The 19,486-nt window shown below is 38.3% G+C and overlaps 1 protein-coding gene across 2 annotated transcripts in view; it reads left to right on the top strand.

Annotated features, from left to right (window-relative positions):
• The window catches only part of LOC133660446 (cell adhesion molecule 4-like), a 534,597-nt gene that overhangs the window by 469,632 nt on the left and 45,479 nt on the right, over window positions 1–19,486 (top strand). For both annotated transcript variants that reach the window (XM_062063951.1, XM_062063950.1), the window contains exon 2: window positions 9,764–9,910. In XM_062063951.1, coding sequence (XP_061919935.1) covers window positions 9,764–9,910 — 147 coding nt within the window. The remainder of the gene's footprint in view (window positions 1–9,763; window positions 9,911–19,486) is intronic.

The following is a 19,486-nucleotide window of genomic DNA, read 5'->3' as shown; positions in this document are numbered from 1 at the left end:
TCATACATATGTATTCCTTGCGCATTAATTGACTTAAAGAGCGCACTTGCTGCATGTCACGTTATCGATGGTAAAAATGCATTTTTAGACAATATGATTTGCCTGAGTGGCTAGGAGACGGTAGAAAATGGACTAGTAAGGACAAATTTAAAAAAAACAAACAAAAAAAAAACCAAAAAAAACTTGGGACTTCCCGCGGGCCGAATTTTGGACCCTGGGGAGCCGTATCCGGCCCACGGGCCGTATTTTGGGGACCCCTGCACTTAGCAGCCAGGATCTTTATGTTCTTAAATTCGGTTTCTAGTTGAAACTTGGGATTTTTTTCGGCATATTTTTCCAAATAAATTGCAATATTTTCCAAAAGAGAGGTCAGTGCCTCACCATTTTAAAAGAATGATATCAGGTCATATTATGACAGTGGTTCTCAAACTTTTTTTGTCATCCCCCACTTTGGACAAGCGGGAGTTTTCAAGCCCCACCTGCCCCCATCGCCCCAATAGAACGCTAATGCCAAGCTTAATATTTTCAAATTTATTGAACATCAAGTAACATCAAGTTGTATACATTCAAACTCAATAACATAAAGTAACATCAAGTTCAATAATAAATAAAATAACTGTGCAACTGTGGTATAATTATACCACAGCTGCACAGTTATTTTATTTATTATTGAACTTGATGCAAGTTAACTTGCATCAAGTTCAATAATAAATAAAATAACTTGCATCAAGTTCAATAATAAATAAAACAAAAGTGTTATAACTTGCATCAAGTTCAATAATAAATCAAAAAAAGTGTTATAACTTGCATCAAGTTCAATAATAAATCAAATAAAAGTGTTATAACTTGCATCACGTTCAATAATAAATCAAATAAAAGTGTTATAACTTGCATCAAGTTCAATAATAATTCAAATAACTTGCATCAAGTTTAATAATAAATAGAATAAAAGTGCCACTTTGCAATCTTTGCAAAAAAAAAAAAAGGAGGAGCTATGCATTTGGCAAGACAGGGCAAGTGAACATGAGTTTTACAGTACTCCAGCATTAGTGGCTGCAATGAGCCTGTTTTGCACTGCACAGCTTTTCAAATCGGGGTTGCAGGCTTGACACTGCCACTCTTAAGTCATGCTCAATGACGTTCAGCTGAGACCTGTACTTCGTTTTGAGTGAAGCAACAGCTGAAAAGCCTATCTCACACAGATAAGATGTGGCAAAGGGGAGAAGAATGGACACAGCTCTCTGCCCGATGAGTGGATATTGATTAGCCTGCTACCCATCCGCGTGAAAGTTTGTTCCGCTTAGCCCCGCCCCCAATAGTTACTGTTCTATGTCTGTCAAACTTTCGCTCCTACCTAGAAATTTAAAGCCTACAGGAAAAATAAGTAATTTACATTTATTTATATAGCGGATTTCACAGACAGAATCACAAAGTGATTTACAGTGAGTATAGAAAATGAAAGCATAGTAAAAAAAAAATCTAAGAATATAATTTAAACATTTTTTATTTAAAGTGACATTTCCTCCTGTTCCTCGCGCCCCACCTGTCATGTCTCTATTCCCCACCAGTGGGGCGCGCCCCACACTTTGAGAAACACTGTATTATGACATGTAGACCCCACATTGAAGGGTAAAGCTCCGTACAAGCCACACACAAAAACTTGACATAAATGGTCAAGGCTGACTCGTACTGTGCATAAAGCGGTCTGGTACAGTTCTGTGGGTGGAGCAGTTAGTCTCCCACTTGAAGACCTCCTGTCTCAGTCGTGACAAGTCCACTAATCAAGAGAACAGGCGACGCTTTCTTGAACTTGTCAGGCTGCAGGATGCCGTTTAAAAACAATGGCGGCCCCAAAATCCAGTTCCCAGGGCGATGAATAATAACAGCCATTAGGAAAATAATTGCGACAGTGATGGCAGGTCGTGACGGCTCCAGATATGAATCACAATATTGATGAGGAGAATGGGCTCGGTAATGACTACAATTAGTGGCCTTTGTCAAGATTCGGTTCTTTGTTCCTGCGTGTCTTTATCTTTCTCGGAGTTCAATATCTGGGATGTCTCCCTCGGTTTGCCTTCTTAAAATTAATATTTTGTGTAGTTTTATTACATAAAAAAAGATTAAAATCAGGCAGAAGACATGAAGTTGGACGAAGAGAACAGGAAAAAGCCTCTCCTATAAAATATGACCGATAAGTATAAAAAATATATATTTTTATATGAAACTACAATGTATCAAATGTAATCATGATCTATTGATACGGTGTTGGTAATAATGGATAAATTGTATTTATTTATTCTAATTACTGAATTACTGTTCAATACATGAAAATATGTACATACACTACCGTTCAAAAGTTTGGGGTCACATGTAAATGTCCTTATTTTTGAAGGAAAAGCACTGTACTTTTCAATGAAGATAACTTTAAACTAGTCTTAACTTGAAAGAAATACACTCTATACATTGCTAATGTGGTAAATGACTATTCTAGCTGCAAATGTCTGCTTTTTGGTGCAATATCTACATAGGTGTATAGAGGCCCATTTCCAGCAACTATCACTCCAGTGTTCTAATGGTACAATGTGTTTGCTCATTGGCTCAGAAGGCTAATTGATGATTAGAAAACCCTTGTGCAATCATGTTCACACATCTGAAAACACTTTAGCTCGTTACAGAAGCTACAAAACCTTCCTTTGAGCAGATTGAGTTTCTGGAGCATCACATTTGTGGGGTCAATTAAACGCTCAAAATGGCCAGAAAAAGAGAACTTTCATCTGAAACTCGACAGTCTATTCTTGTTCTTAGAAATGAAGGCTATTCCACAAAATTGTTCGGGTGACCCCAAATTTTTGAACGGTAGTGTATCTACGCCATAAGCAAGAGATGTATGAATAATATATGTGCTAGTTGTTGTAATAAATCATACATTAACCCTTGTGTGGTATTCGGGTCTGTGGGACCCGTTTTCATGTGTTATTAAAAGAAAAATGATACAAATAATTAATTTTTCAAACTGAGACTCACTGAATTTGGCTCATTTTCTGTGAAGAACATATATCAGAATACATATTTAATAACCACGCACCATACACCCCCCCAAACACATTTCTATTACATATAAGATGTCCGGGTCTACTGGACCCGGGGATAATAGAAGTGTGGAGATTGATGTTCTGTGTACCACACGCACCCACCCACAGACACACACACAGCAGGCCTAGACAGGAGGAGGGCAGAGTGTAGGTACACAGAACATCAGAGGGTCAAATGTGCGAGAAAATGAGAGCAGACAGTGTTGACAAACAATGTTGCAACCTTGTGTGGGAACCGCAAGTGCAGAAACACATAAGAAGAATCTGGCAGAGAAATTTTCCATGCAACGTTCATACTGTTGTTACTCAGCCAGCATTTGTGGGTCTGATGGACCCGTTGCATTTTGTGGCTTTTAATGCCTCAAAATCAAACACTTTCATGTTAAAATTCTGAACAGATGTTTATTAGGATAAGGTAAACAGATGTTTATTAGGATAAGGTAAACATCTGTTCAGAATTTTAACATGAAAGTGTTTGATTGTGAGGCATTAAAAGCCACAAAATGCAACGGGTCCATCAGACCCACAAACGCTGGCTGAGTAACAACAATATGAACATTACACAAGGGGTTAATACGTATTTGTTGCTGTCCTGGGAAGAACATATATCTCCATTTTTTTTTTTTAACAGGAAGGGGTAAGAAATTAAATACACATGCAAATTTGGTATGATTTTTTTTTTCTCCCAGTTTTTTTTTTGCATTTTTCACCCCGAAACATAAAAATATATTTATAAAAAAATTAATATGTACGTTTTGTGGTGGTTTATTGGTCTGCATTTTTACCCACAGATCTCCAAACTGTTAATAAAAATAAATATATTAATAATAAAAATTTTTTTACAAAAAATAGATAGATAGAGTGAAGGTACAAAAATCTAAGGAATTTTCTCATTCAACAGTTAATACAAAACATATACCAAATTGAAATACAATTAAAAAGTATAACTTGAATAAAAAATATACATATGGTAATGTAACTATCCAATTAAATGTATTTTGTTTTCCATTTTCAAAACAGTTATGCATTTTAGAATAAAATAGCACACATTTTTAACAACATACAGTACAGGCCAAAAGTTTGGACACACCTTCTCATTTCAATGCGTTTTCTTTATTTTCATGACTATTTACATTGTAGATTGTCACTGAAGGCATCAAAACTATGAACTAAGTTATGTACTTAACAAAAACAAAGATGAAATAACTGAAAACATGTTTTATATTCTAGTTTCTTCAAAATAGCCACCCTTTGCTCTGATCACTGCTTTGCACACTCTTGGCATTCTCTCCATGGGATTCATTTTAACAAAAAATGGTGAAATAACTGAAAACATGTTCAAAACTATGACACCTGTGAAGTGAAAACCCTTTGAGGTGACTACCTCTTGAAGCTCATCGAGAGAATGCCAAGAGTGCGCAATAATCAGAGCAAAGGGTGGCTATTTTGAAGAAACTAGAATATAAAACATGTTTTCAGTTATTTTACCTTTTTTTGTTAAGTACATAACTTAGTTCATAGTTTTGATGCCTTCAGTGACAATCTAAAAGGGTGGCTATTTTGAAGAAACAAGAATATAAAACATGTTTTCAGTTATTTTACCTTTTTTTGTTAAGTACATAACTTAGTTCATAGTTTTGATGCCTTCAGTGACAATCTAAAAGGGTGGCTATTTTGAAGAAACAAGAATATAAAACATGTTTTCATTTATTTTACCTTTTTTTGTTAAGTACGTAACTTAGTTCATAGTTTTGATGCCTTCAGTGACAATCTAAAAGGGTGGCTATTTTGAAGAAACAAGAATATAAAACATGTTTTCAGTTATTTTACCTTTTTTTGTTAAGTACATAACTTAGTTCATAGTTTTGATGCCTTCAGTAACAATCTAAAAGGGTGGCTATTTTGAAGAAACAAGAATATAAAACATGTTTTCAGTTATTTTACCTTTTTTTGTTAAGTACATAACTTAGTTCATAGTTTTGATGCCTTCAGTGACAATCTAAAAGGGTGGCTATTTTGAAGAAACAAGAATATAAAACATGTTTTCAGTTATTTTACCTTTTTTTGTTAAGTACATAACTTAGTTCATAGTTTTGATGCCTTCAGTGACAATCTACAATGCCCTTTGAGACACTTGTGATTTAGGGCTGTATAAATAAACATTGATTGATTGATTGATTGATAAATAGTCATGAAAATAAAGAAAACACAAGGTGTGTCCAAACTTTTGGCCTGCACTGTAAGTTTTATGGTAGTTAATTGGTCTGCATTTCCCCCCACAAATCTCCAAACTATTGAGAAAAATAAATATTATTTTTTTTATTTTTTTTAAATGGATAGAATGGAGATACAAAAATCTAAGGAATGTTATCATTAAAAAGTTGAAACAAAACATATAACAAATTATACTACAATTACAAGTAGAAATTGAATACAAATATACATATGGTACCGTAGCTATCCAATTAAATATATTTTGTTTTCCCTTTTCAAAAAAGTTACATTTTAAACAATATATGTATACATATTCATATGCATACTTAAATACATCCATAGAATGGGCTAACGTTCCCATTTGAACTGATACGGTACCAATTCCCGTTACCTGGGAATCGATACCGGTACTCGACAGTACCAATCTTCAGTACTTTTCTGTGTGTTAATAAATGTTAATTGTTTCATAATAAATTCTCATTTTTTTTGGTAACATTTGAAAAGGAGCTGATTATGATAATTGTGCTGACAGTTGCTATATCTTGTTTTCTTCTCACATTTTGAGTCTCATTTAGACTTTGACTTCCTTTATTGTCATTCAAATGTATGTATGTATGTATGTATGTATTGTACGTATGTTAGCTGAAGCATCAAGCCAGCTACTCTTTACCATAGCGCCCCCGTCTATTTATGGCGTTCACATACTGCATACGTCGGCTTTTATAAAGCCGTACTTAGCATATGGAACATTTTCAATGGCGTGCATAACTGATTACTGCATCATTTGAAGTCAAACTGCGGTGCTCGGCGTCCGGTACGTCGCGGGGGGAAGGGGTTGTCGTGCAACATGGTGGGCGCTCTGATCAAACGTAATTAATCGGTGTCCTCATTACGCGACTGGTGACATCAAAGAGACACCCGACGGGGCCTCATTTGGGATATATTTGGGACTTTTGGGTCGGGCTGGTTTATTTGGGCGATGGACGATCTGTGTGTGGTGCGTGTGCACTCGTCTTCCTATCTTTGTGGGGCCTTCATTTTGTGTGGACACCACTTACTGTATTTATACTAACATAATATACAAACCCTAAAACCACGTTGTGTAAATGGTAAATAAAAATAGAATACAATGATTTGCAAATTCATTTTCAACCTATATTCAATTGAATAGAATGCAAAGACAAGATGCTTAACGTTCAAACTGGTAAACCTTGTGATTTTTTGGCAAATGTTAGCTCATTTGGAATTTGATGCCTGCAACATGCTTCAAAAAAGACTGATAAAGTTGAGGAATGCTCATCAAACACTTATTTGGAACATCCCACAGGTGAACGGGCTAATTGGGAACAGGTGGGTGCCATGATTGGGTGTAAAAACAGCTGCCATGAAATGCTCAGTCGTTCACAAACAAAGACGGGGTGAGGGTCAGCACTTTTTGAACAAATACGTGAGCGAATTGTCCAACAGTTTAAGAACAACATTTCTCAACCAGCTATTGCAAGGAATTTCACCATCTACAGTCTGTAATATCATCAAAAGGTTCAGATAATCTGGAGAAATCACTGCACGTAAGCGGCAATGCCCGTGACTTGCAAACCCCTCAGGCGGTACTGCATTAAAAACCCACATCAGTGCGTAAAGGACATCACCACATGGGCTCAGGAACACTTCAGAAACCCACTGTCAGTAACTACAGTTTTTCGCTTCATCTGTAAGTGCAAGTTAAAACTCTCCTATGCAAGGCGAAAACCGTTTATCAACAACACCCAGAAACGCCGTCGGCTTCGCTGGGCCTGAGCTCATCTAAGATGGACTGATACAAAGTGGAAAAGTGTTCTGTGGTCTGACGAGTCCACATTTCAAATTGTTTTTGGAAACTGTGGACGTCGTGTCCTCCGGACCAAAGAGGAAAAGAACCATCCGGATTGATATAGGCGCAAAGTGTAAAAGCTAGCATCTGTGATGGTATGGGGGTGTATTAGTGCCCAAGACATGGGTAACTTACACATCTGTGAAGGCGCCATTAATGCTGAAAGGTACATACAGCTTTTGGAGCAACATATGTTGCCATCCAAGCAACGTTACCATGGACATCCATCCATCTTCAACCGCTTATCCGGAATGGGGTCGCGGGGACAACAGCTCCAGCAGAGACCCCCAGACTTCCCTCTCCAGATCAACATTTGCGACTTCCTCCTGGGGAATCCCGAAGCGTTCCCAGGCCAGAGAGGAGATGTAATCCCCCCATCTGGTCCTTGGCCTGCCGCGGGGCCTCCTCCCAGTGGGACGTGCAACGAGGACCTCCCTAGGGAGACGCCCGTGAGGCATCCGCACGAGATGCCCGAACCACCTAAGCTGGCTCCTTTCCAACGAGGACCTCCCTAGGGAGACGCTGGTGAGGCATCCGCACGAGATGCCCGAACCACCTAAGCTGGCTCCTTTCCAACGAGGACCTCCCTAGGGAGACGCTGGTGAGGCATCCGCACGAGATGCCCGAACCACCTAAGCTGGCTCCTTTCCAACGAGGACCTCCCTAGGGAGACGCTGGTGAGGCATCCGCACGAGATGCCCGAACCACCTAAGCTGGCTCCTTTCCAACGAGGACCTCCCTAGGGAGACGCTCGTGAGGCATCCGCACGAGATGCCCGAACCACCTAAGCTGGCTCCTTTCCAACGAGGACCTCCCTAGGGAGACGCTTGTGAGGCATCTGCACGAGATGCCCGAACCACCTAAGCTGGCTCCTTTCCAACGAGGACCTCCCTAGGGAGACGCTCGTGAGGCATCCGCACGAGATGCCCGAACCACCTAAGCTGGCTCCTTTCCAACGAGGACCTCCCTAGGGAGACGCTGGTGAGGCATCCGCACGAGATGCCCGAACCACCTAAGCTGGCTCCTTTCCAACGAGGACCTCCCTAGGGAGACGCTGGTGAGGCATCCGCACGAGATGCCCGAACCACCTAAGCTGGCTCCTTTCCAACGAGGACCTCCCTAGGGAGACGCTGGTGAGGCATCCGCACGAGATGCCCGAACCACCTAAGCTGGCTCCTTTCCAAGCGAAGGAGCAGCGGCTCTACTCCAAGCCTCTCTCGGGTGACTGAACTTCTCACCCTATCTCTAAGGGAGATGCCAGCCACCCTTCTGAGGAAACTCATTTCGGCCGCTTGTATCCGCGATCTTCTTCTTTCGGTCATGACCCACACTTCATGACCATAGGTGAGAGTAGGAATGTAGATAGCTCGGTAGAACGAGAGCTTTGCCTTCTGGCTCAGCTCTGGTTTGGTCACAACAGTGCGGCAGAGAGACTGCAATACTGCCCCAGCTGCTCCGATTCTCCGGCTGATTTCCTTCTCCATCTTTCCCTCACTCGTGAACAATACCCCGAGATACTTAAACTCCTCCACCTGGGACAGAGTCCTGTCCCCTACCCGGACTGTACAAACCACCGGTTTCCTGCTGAGAACCATGGCCTCAGATTTGGAGATGCTGATCCTCATTCCAGCCGCTGAACACTCGGCTGCGAACCGATCCAGTGAGAGCTGAAGGTCACGAACCGAAGGTGCCATCAGGACCACATCATTAGCCCCCCGAGACGTATACCCTCTCCGCCGTGGCCACAACTCCGCCTAGAAATCCTGTCCATGAAAATCACAAACAGGATAGGTGACAGAGCGCAGCCCTGGCGGAGACCAACCCCCACTGGAAACGGATCCGACTTACATCCAAGCACCCGGACACAACTCTCGCTTTGGTTGTACAGAGATTGGATGGGCCTCAGCAGGGTTCCCCTCACTCCGTACTCCCTCAGCACCTCCCACAAGATCTCCCGGGGGAGCCGGTCATACGCCTTCTCCAAATCCACAAAACACATGTAGACTGGATAGGCATACTCCCAGGGGTATGTATATCTAATATAATATATAACTTGTGACGCACTGGCCCGTGACCCAGGATAGTTTACTGTCCACGAACGTGTTCCGTCCAACCATATGACCTCCGTTCTACGACCATTTTCTACTGTGTGGGAGAACGTTGCGTCGTGAATATGACGACAATCTGTCTGGTGCACAACGTCGCCCGGATGACTTTGGAATTGCTGTGAATTTTTAATTACACAGGTCCTCTCTTTACTTACGCTGACTTTGTTACAATTAAGATAACAGAGTAATTAATTGGCTGCACAGCAACAGCTCAGGTTGTTCTCTTTGTTTACGGGAGTAATTAGTGTTGCGTGCACTTCTATAAAAGGCACTTGTTTGTGTGTGAGAAAAGATGAATTGCTTTAAGTGTAATGACGATCATAATGGACCTAAAGACACATTGTTCGCAATGGTTGAGTCATTTTTGTGCTCTTATCTTTCACACTGTATAACGACGAGCGGTTAGTTTGAAAGTTTACTTTTGAAAATGGACTGAAAAGTTAACTTTCTCTCTCTCTCTCTCTCTCTCTCTCTGTCAGCTTATTGCCAGGCGGTGCAGGCGGAGAACGTCACCGTTTTGGAAGGGGGCACGGCCCAGATCTCCTGCCGCCTGCAGAACTACGACGGATCGATTGTGGTTATCCAGAACCCTCGCCGGCAGACCCTGTTCTTCAACGGAACGCGGGGTAGGCATCTGCCACGCCACACACATCAACGTTGACCTGAAAACACGCACAAAAAAAATGCCAAAAGCTCCTTGATATTTCCAGCAAGTGCCAAAGTGTGAAGGCTTACTTTGATGTTCTTGTGTTGTTGTTGTTGTTTAGCAGGAATATGCTAAAAGTATCAAACTCATTTCCATCCAGCAATCAATTAGGTTTTTTTTAATGAGAAAAATTTTCCGGACTACAAAGTCTGTATAAGGCGCACTTAAAATGCTTTTTATTCCTCAAAACTCGACAGTGCGCCTTATAACTCGGTGAGCCTAATGTACGGAATAATTCTGGTTTTGCTTACCGACCTTGAAGCTATTTTATTTGGTACATGATGAAATTATAAGTGTGACCACTAGAGATGTCCGATAATATGCCGATATTATCAGCCGATAAATGCGTTAAAATGTAATATCGGAAATTATCGGTATCGTTTTTTTAAATTATCTGTATCGTTTTTTTTTGTTTTGTTTTTATTTTTTTTTATTTTTTAAATCAACCTAAAAAATACAAGATACACTTACAATTAGTGCACCAACCCAAAAAACCTCCCTCCCCCATTTACACTCATTGACACAAAAGGGTTGTTTCTTTCTGTTATTAATATTCTGCTTCCTACATTATATATCAATATATATCAATACAGTCTGCAAGGGATACAGTCCGTAAGCACACATGATTGTGCGTGCTGCTGCTCCACTAATAGTACTAACCTTTAACAGTTAATTTGACTAATTTTCATTCATTACTAGTTTCTATGTAACTGTTTTTATATTGTTTTACTTTCTTTTTTATTCAAGAAAATGTTTTTACTTTATTTATCTTATTTTACTAATTTTTTTAAAAAGTACCTTCACCATACCTGGTTGTCCAAATTAGGCATAATAATGTGTTAATTCCACGACTGCATATATCGGTTGATATCGGTATCGGTTGATATCGGTATCGGTAATTAAAGAGTTGGACAATATCGGAATATCAGATATCGGCAAAAAGCCATTATCGGACATCCCTAGTTTTTTTTAATGAGAAAAATTTTCCGAACTACAAAGTCTGTATAAGGCGCACTTAAAATGCTTTTTTTCCCTCAAAACTCGACAGTGCGCCTTATAACTCGGTGAGCCTAATGTACGGAATAATTCTGGTTTTGCTTACCGACCTTGAAGCTATTTTATTTGGTACAGGTACATGATGAAATTATAAGTGTGACCACTAGAGATGTCCGAGAATATCGGCCGATAAATGCGTTAAAATGTAATATCGGAAATTATCGGTATCGTTTTTTTTATTATCGGTATCGGCATCGTTTTTTTTTTCTTATTTAATTTAATTTTTTTTTTATTAAATCCACATAAAAAACACAAGATACACTTACAATTAGTGCACCAACCCAAAAAACCTCCCTCCCCCATTTACACTCATTCACACAAAAGGGTTGTTTCTTTCTGTTATTAATATTCTGCTTCCTACATTATATATCAATATATATCAATACAGTCTGCAAGGGATACAGTCCGTAAGCATTATATATCAATATATATCAATACAGTCTGCAAGGGATACAGTCCGTAAGCATTATATATCAATATATATCAATACAGTCTGCAAGGGATACAGTCCGTAAGCATTATATATCAATATATATCAATACAGTCTGCAAGGGATACAGTCCATAAGCACACATGATTGTGCGTGCTGCTGCTCCACTAATAGTACTAACCTTTAACAGTTAATTTTACTCATTTTCATTCATTACTAGTTTCTATGTAACTGTTTTTATATTGTTTTACTTTCTTTTTTATTCAAGAAAATGTTTTCAATTTATTTATCTTATTTTACAATTTTTTTTAAAAAGTACCTTATCTTCACCATACCTGGTTGTCCAAATTAGGCATAATAATTAGGGATGTCCGATAATGGCTTTTGCCGATATCCGATATTCCGATATTGTCCAACTCTTTAATTACCGATACCGATATCAACCGATACCGATATCAACCGATATATGCAGTCGTGGAATTAACACATTATTATGCCTAATTTGGACAACCAGGTATGGTGAAGATAAGGTACTTTTTAAAAAAAATAATAAAATAAGATAACTAAATTAAAAACATTTTCTTGCATAAAAAAGAAGGTAAAACAATATAAAAACAGTTACATAGAAACTAGTAATGAATGAAAATGAGTAAAATTAAGTGTTAAAGGTTAGTACTATTAGTGGAGCAGCAGCACGCACAATCATGTGTGCTTACGGACTGTATCCCTTGCGGACTGTATTGATATATATTGATATATAATGTAGGAACCAGAATATTGATAACAGAAAGAAATGGGGGGAGGGAGGTTTTTTGGGTTGGTGCACTAATTGCAAGTGTATCTTGTGTTTTTTATGTTGATTTAATTAAAAAAAATAAAATTAAAAAAACGATACAGATAATTAAAAAAACGATACCGATAATTTCCGATATTACATTTTAACACATTTATCGGCCGATAATATCGGCAGGCCGATATTATCGGACATCCCTAATAATAATGTGTTAATTCCACGACTGTATATATCGGTTGATATCGGTATCGGTTGATATCGGTATCAGTAATTAAAGAGTTGGACAATATCGGAATATCGGCAAAAAGCATTAATCGGACATCCCACAGTCACACATAAGAGATACATGTAGACTGCAATATGACTCAAGTAAGCAACAGAAACGCTTTATATGTTCCATTAAAAATATAGAACATTACACACGGTGCTCAGAAAGCTATCAAAATGTTTTAGTACGACTTTGGTAAGCTATAAAGCCTCACCGCTTGATGGATTGTACTGTGCTTCAACATACGAGTATCATTGTGGTGTGTATATAAGGGAAGACATATTATCTGCCGTTTTGTTTCGCAATAATATGCAAAAGCAACTTTTCTTACCTTCTGGTACCTGCTGATCTGTATTTGGGATCTGCATAAGTCCTGAAAAATTGCGTGCGTCCGCCTCTGTAGTCGATAAGCTTCTTCTTTTTCTCCATCTTCTTGTTATGGGACAATTCATCCTCCGCTGTAGCCATTTATACTATAAAGTAGTGTAAAGTTCTTACTTATATCTGCCATGAAAGCGCTAAAACATACCGGTGTGGTGAGTTTACATTATTCACCCAAGGAACTTTAGTTATTAGAGAGTTCCGGTCGGGCGGTTTTTCACGGGACACATTTCCGGCGGATGAGAAGATGATCTGTAAAACATCATCTATGCAACATTTTGACCAAAGAACCACCATTACATGTTATGTAGACCACAAGGAAGTCTTTTACATTTAGAAAAAATAAATAAATAATAATATGACCCCTTTAATGCGCCCTATAATCCGGTGCGCCTTATAAAAGATCGAAAATAGACCATTCATTGGCGGTGCGCCTTATAATCCGGTGCGCCCTATGGTCCGGAAAATACGGTAGTTAACATCTCAATAGCTAACGTCATGATCTTCTTCAGGCTACAATTAGTTTGGAATAAATGAACAGCACCTCTGCTGGTTGGACCCATGTACTGCATTCCAATATGCCTCAATTGTATCAAAACATTTTATACTCTTACTCTACACTTATACTCTCTTTTTAAGGCATTTATTTATTCATCGTTGTGTGTCACGATTAAGTAGTCCCCCCTTCCACACCCCAGAACCAAATATGACACAGTCTCGTTATATTCCACGAATTAGGAAGTGGTCTGCTATTGGATAAACGGATAAACAACCATAGCTGATATAGCTCTATGATTTATTCACTTTTGTTTGTACATATTAATTGTCTCCTTTGCACATTTGAGTCGTGATAGAACTCTTTCCTCAGCCCTAGAATGAAAGGTGGTGCAGGTCCGTTTTTTGGCGTCAACCTGCCTGAACCAGGACGTAACCTGCTAACATTAACATTAACATTAAAAAAAAGATTAATTGTTCTGCTCCCGGATTTTTTATATATATATATATATATATATATATATATATATATATATATATATATATATATATATATATATATATATATATATATATATATATATATATATATATATTGGCGTTGTTAGGCCTATTTTTAGGGGGGCTCAAGCCCCCCTAAAATGTTCTTAACCCCCCCTAAATAATATGGTGTTAAAAAATAAAATAAAATTTTTTACAAATACATGCCGACATATTCATTATAAAGTGGCCCGAATATGAGTTTAAATAAATAATCATATAACATGTCATTATTCACTCAGTTTCCCCTCACTTCATAGTGTAAGATAGAGAGCCCCTTTAGTGCGTCGGTATCTAATCCATTCCACTTGTTCATAGAGAAAATGCCCACATCACTCAAAATCCAGTCCGCATTTTCTCTGCGACCTTGTTTGCGGTCCTGCAGGTGTACGAAGCACATTAGCACACAGCACTGCAGAACAAGAACCTTGTGTCTGCAATTGTAAATAATTTTGTTTTTAAGTTTTGTGTTTCTTGTAGAATCTATATACAGTAATATACATTAGCCTATTGTTAAAAGAATGAAAACAACATCATTAAATATATTTGTTTTATTGTAGTGTTACATTAATAGCTGTTGTATTATTATAGGATGGCTTGTTAAACATTTCATAGGATTTTCAGAGGGTGGAAAAACCAAGACATTTAATATAAAATGTAAGGTGAATAAATACATAAAAAGAAAAAGAAAAAAAATGGTTAAAAGCCATCGTCCCGGGGAGCATTTAATTTCGTCCCGTGCATTTTTTTTTACCGTCCCCGGGACGACGGGACTACATTACTCTCAAACCCTGGAAGTTACATTTGATTGTTTGCATTATTTGTTTCAGCATTGCACTTTGAAGATGGTCCCTCAGCTCTTTGACAGCTTTGGCTCTTTTTCAGATCAGCAGACGAAGTCTTTCTTATTTACAGTATATATAAATGTTTCTCATTTCTATTCAGACTTCCATATATATTTAATTTCCTTAACGGCTTGCCATAATATATATATATATAAATATATTATATACAAGCCAAATTATCCCGATCCGGATATTACTTTAATTCAAGTAATTAAGTAATATTTCCAGGGCTTGAATTTACAACTATTTTAGTCACATATGTGCCCAAAATGTAATCTGTAGACTGTGCAACTTCAAAATATTTGGGAACAAACAATTATTGCATTGTGAGCGAAAGTGGTGGCATTAGCCTCTATGTTGTGAAGTAATAACATAGAGGCTAATGCCATGACTTTCATGTATGTATCTTGAAGGATCATGCAAGTAATTGTTTCTTGTTGATGCTGTAAACAAAATGTCACTGTGCAAACTCATCTTTGTTGTTGTACTGAACAGAGATTGAAAATAAACCTGGGGGCTAAGCCCCCCGTGTCCTTAAAAGCTAGTGACGCCCCTGTATATATATATATATATATATATATATATATATATATATATATATATATATATATATATATATATATATATATATATATATATATATATATACATGGTCTTATTATCCCCTATAAACCAGGAAGTAGCCTGCTAACTAAAAATAAACAGATACACAACAACAAATTAGCATCCAGGCCTGGGCAATTATTTTGACTCAAAGGGCCAACTTTACAGAAAAAAATGTGTCTGGGGCCCGTTATATCTGTTTTTAGGAACACTAATACAAAACCTCACAATAATGTCTGATTGAATGTTATAAACATTATGACAGACCGCCATAAAAAACATTTTTACTGAATGAGAATGTACATGAAAATAAAGAATGTTGGATTTAAAATATTAACTATGAACGATAAAACACTGAATATTGACAACATATGACCATTGACATATGATTTACGAGGACCCCGACTTAAACAAGTTAAAAAACGTATTGGGGTGTTACCATTTAGTGGTCAATTGTACGGAATATGTACTGTACTGTGCAACCTACTAATAAAAGTTTCCAACAAATCAAACAAACCGTCACAACCCCTCTCTATCGACATATTTTACAATCAAGTGAAACGCAACGAAAATGCAACAAACACAGCGAAATATGAACGCAAAGGGTTAAAAAAAACCTCTGATATATCTGATACATCACTAAACTTTAGAACTTTCTTGTAAAAATCTGAGACTTAGATTACCATAGTAGCTAATTAGATTACCATAGTAACTACCGTAATTTCCAGACTATAAGCCGCACCTGACTATAAGCCGCACCAGCTAAATTTAGGGGAAAATACAGATTGCTCCATATATAAGCCGCACCCGACTATAAGCCGCAGGGTTTTGATGTGTAATTAGCGTAGTATATAGGGGTTCCTGCTACCACGGAGGGGATTGTCGGGACAGAGATGACTGTTTGGGAACGCAAAGCGTCCCATTTATTAACTATAAATCTTTCAATCATTCAATCAAACTTTCACATCTTTGACATGGCGAACAGCATTCGTGCAGAGTACAAATAATACAACGGTGCAAAGTAATACAAAGTGCTCGCCTGTACGTTATCAAAATAACCAGCCTACCGGTATATGAAAAGTCAGTCTTTAATCATTGTGTCATCGTCTTCCTCCTGCGTACTAAAACCACCGAAATCCTCTTCGTCGGTGTCGGAGAAGAACAGGCCGTATATAAGCCGCACCCTTGTATAAGCCGCAGGGACCAGAACGAGGGGAAAAAGTAGCGGCTTATAGTCCGGAAATTACGGCAATTAGATTATCATATTTGAGACCATATTTGATTCCGAAATAACGGGGGAATGATTTGATTGTGACGCAAAATGTTGAAAGAAATACATTCTTCAAAAAGGAAGAAAGTAAATTAAATCCTCGAGGGATATTATATGTGAGTGTCCATTTGTTTATTAGTTAGCAGTCTACTTCCTGGTTCGTGGAAGATGAGACCATATTTGATTCCGAAGTAACTGGGGAGTGATTTGATCGTGACACAAAATGTTGAAAGAAATATATTCTTCAAAAAGGAATAAAGTAAAGTAAATCCTCGAGGGATGTTATTTGTTATTGTTTATCTATTTTACCATAGTAACTAGTTGTGGGGGGAGGGGGGCGTGGCCTGCAGACCTGCAGCAAAGCGGGGTGTGCCAGGACCGGTTTCGAGATCAGCGACAGGTGCGTAGATGGCCCACCTGGGCACATTTTTATCTACTCACCTGTCGCTCTGTTAAAGGCAGCAGCCGGGAAAGAGTTGGATGGGTTGATGGTGGAGAGCGAAGACGAGCGAGAGCGAGACAGACGACACTGGAGAGAAACCATTCGTGTGCTCACTTGGTAGACAGACAACTGCTGAAAAGCACCCAAAAGACTTTGCACGTTTTATTGTAAAATAAAACACTTTTGTAAACCTGGAAGAGCCCGGCATGTCGATGACTGGTGGTCCGAAGAACCCGGAGGAGCAAGACCTCCACACTAGTATATCATGTAAAAGCGCAGATTCCAACCATTGAGACACTTTGTATAGTTGAAGACTTACGCTCATTTGAAAACATCACTGCACATTATAATGGCAGCTACACTTCCCATCTTAAAGATCTAAAACAATTATTTGGGAATGTCCGGCGGGCCAGATTGAAAAGCTTAACGGGTCACGTGCGGCTCCCGGGCCTTAATTTGCCGAGATCTGCCCTAGGACTTACTTTCTTTCTTTTTGAGGAATATATTTCTTCTTTTCAATATTTTGTGTCACAACCAATTACCCTAACACCCCAGAATCAAATATGGTCTCGTAATCCTCCATGAACCAGGAAGTAGAGTGCCAACAATAATAATAATAATAATAGATTTTATTTGTAAAAAGCACTTTACATTGAGTAAACAACCTCAAAGTGCTAGTGTATTAAAAAAAATAAAAAAAGATAATAAAAATAAATACAAATGAAAACTAGGACAGCCAAATAGCTAGAACTAGTATGCATATATCTAAAAAAAAGGCTTTTTTTTTAAAAAAAGAAGGGTTTTTAAGCCTTTTTTCAAAGCATCCACAGTCTGTGCTTCCCTCAGGTGGTCAGGGAGAGCGTTCCACAGACTGGGAGCGGCGGAGCAGAAAGCCCGGTCTCCCATTGTTCGTAGCTTTGTCCTCTGAGGTTGGAGGAGGTTAGCCTGTCCGGAGCGGAGGTGTGGTGTGGAGGATTTGGGGGTGAGCAGTTCTTTGAGGTAGAGGGGGGCATTACCATGGAGGGACTGGTGGGTTAGTAGGGAGACTTTGTATTCAAATCTGAGTGGAACAAGAAGCCAGTGAAGGGATTTGAGAATTGGTGTGATATGGTCACTAACTAACAAACAGATAAACAGACGCAACTCTATGATTTCTTCACTTTTGTTTTTCCAAATGTTTTGGTTCTTTTCTTGAAATAACTATTTAATTCGCCCAATAACAACAAATGGTGTAAGTAGGCTGGTAACTTGAAAAACAGATCAACCAGGAACCAGGAAGTAGACTGCTAACTAACATAAACAATCACAAATAGCATAGCTTTACAATTTATTCACCTTTGACTTTGTTGTCTCTGTTCCTCATTTAAATCATGATAGAACAGTTTCCTATTCCTTAGAAGAAAAAAAAAAAGGTACAGTTCTGTAGTTTAACGCTATATTTTGTTAACGAGGAATGGCCTGCTAACTCAACAAAAACAAAAAAAAATCCCTCTAGGATTACCTTTACTTTCTTACTTTTTGAAGAATTTCTTGTCTTTTTTTCGAAATGTTGTGTCACGATCAAATCATTCCCCCGTTACTTCGGAATCAAATATGGTCTCGTTATCTTCCACGAACCAGGAATTAGACTGCTAACTAACAAACGGATAAACAATCACAAATAGCATAGCTCTATGAGTTCTTCACCTTTGTATACATTTGTTGTCTCTGCTCCCCATTTGAGTCAGGATAGAACTATTTCCTCCGCCCTAGAACAAAAAATGGTACAGTTCAGTCGTTTTACGCTATTTTCTATGAACTGGGACGTAGCCTGCTAACTAAAAAACAAATAAACAATCACTAATAATATCACTCGAGGATTTACTTTACTTTCTTCCTTTTTGAAGAATGTATTTTGTTCAACATTTTGTGTTCCAATGAAATCCTTCCCCTGTTACTTCGGAATCAAATACAGTCTCATTATCTTCTACGAACCAGGAAGTAGACTGCTAAGTAACAAACAGATAAACAATCACAAATAGCATAGCTCTATGAGTTCTTCATCTTTGTTTTTATATCACTTTGTTGTCTTTGTTCCTCATTTAAATCATGATAGAACAGTTTCCTATTCCCTAGAACAAAAAAAAAATGGTACAGTTCTGTCGTTTAACGCTATATTTTGTGAATGAGGAATGGCCCGCTAACTCACAAAAACAAATAACATCCCTCTAGGATTAACTTTACTTTCTTCCTTTTTGTAGAATTTCTTGTCCTTTTGTCAACATTTTGTGTCACGATCAAATCATTTCCCCGTTACTTCGGAATCGAATATGGTCTCGTTATCTTCCACAAACCCGGAAGTAGACTGCTAACTAACAAATAGCATTGCTCTAT

The sequence above is a fragment of the Entelurus aequoreus genome, linkage group LG11 (genome assembly GCF_033978785.1).
Source record: "Entelurus aequoreus isolate RoL-2023_Sb linkage group LG11, RoL_Eaeq_v1.1, whole genome shotgun sequence".
NCBI classification, from domain to species: domain Eukaryota; kingdom Metazoa; phylum Chordata; class Actinopteri; order Syngnathiformes; family Syngnathidae; genus Entelurus; species Entelurus aequoreus.
Note: the sequence above shows the minus strand (reverse complement) of the source record. Positions and strands in the feature narration are given on the sequence as shown.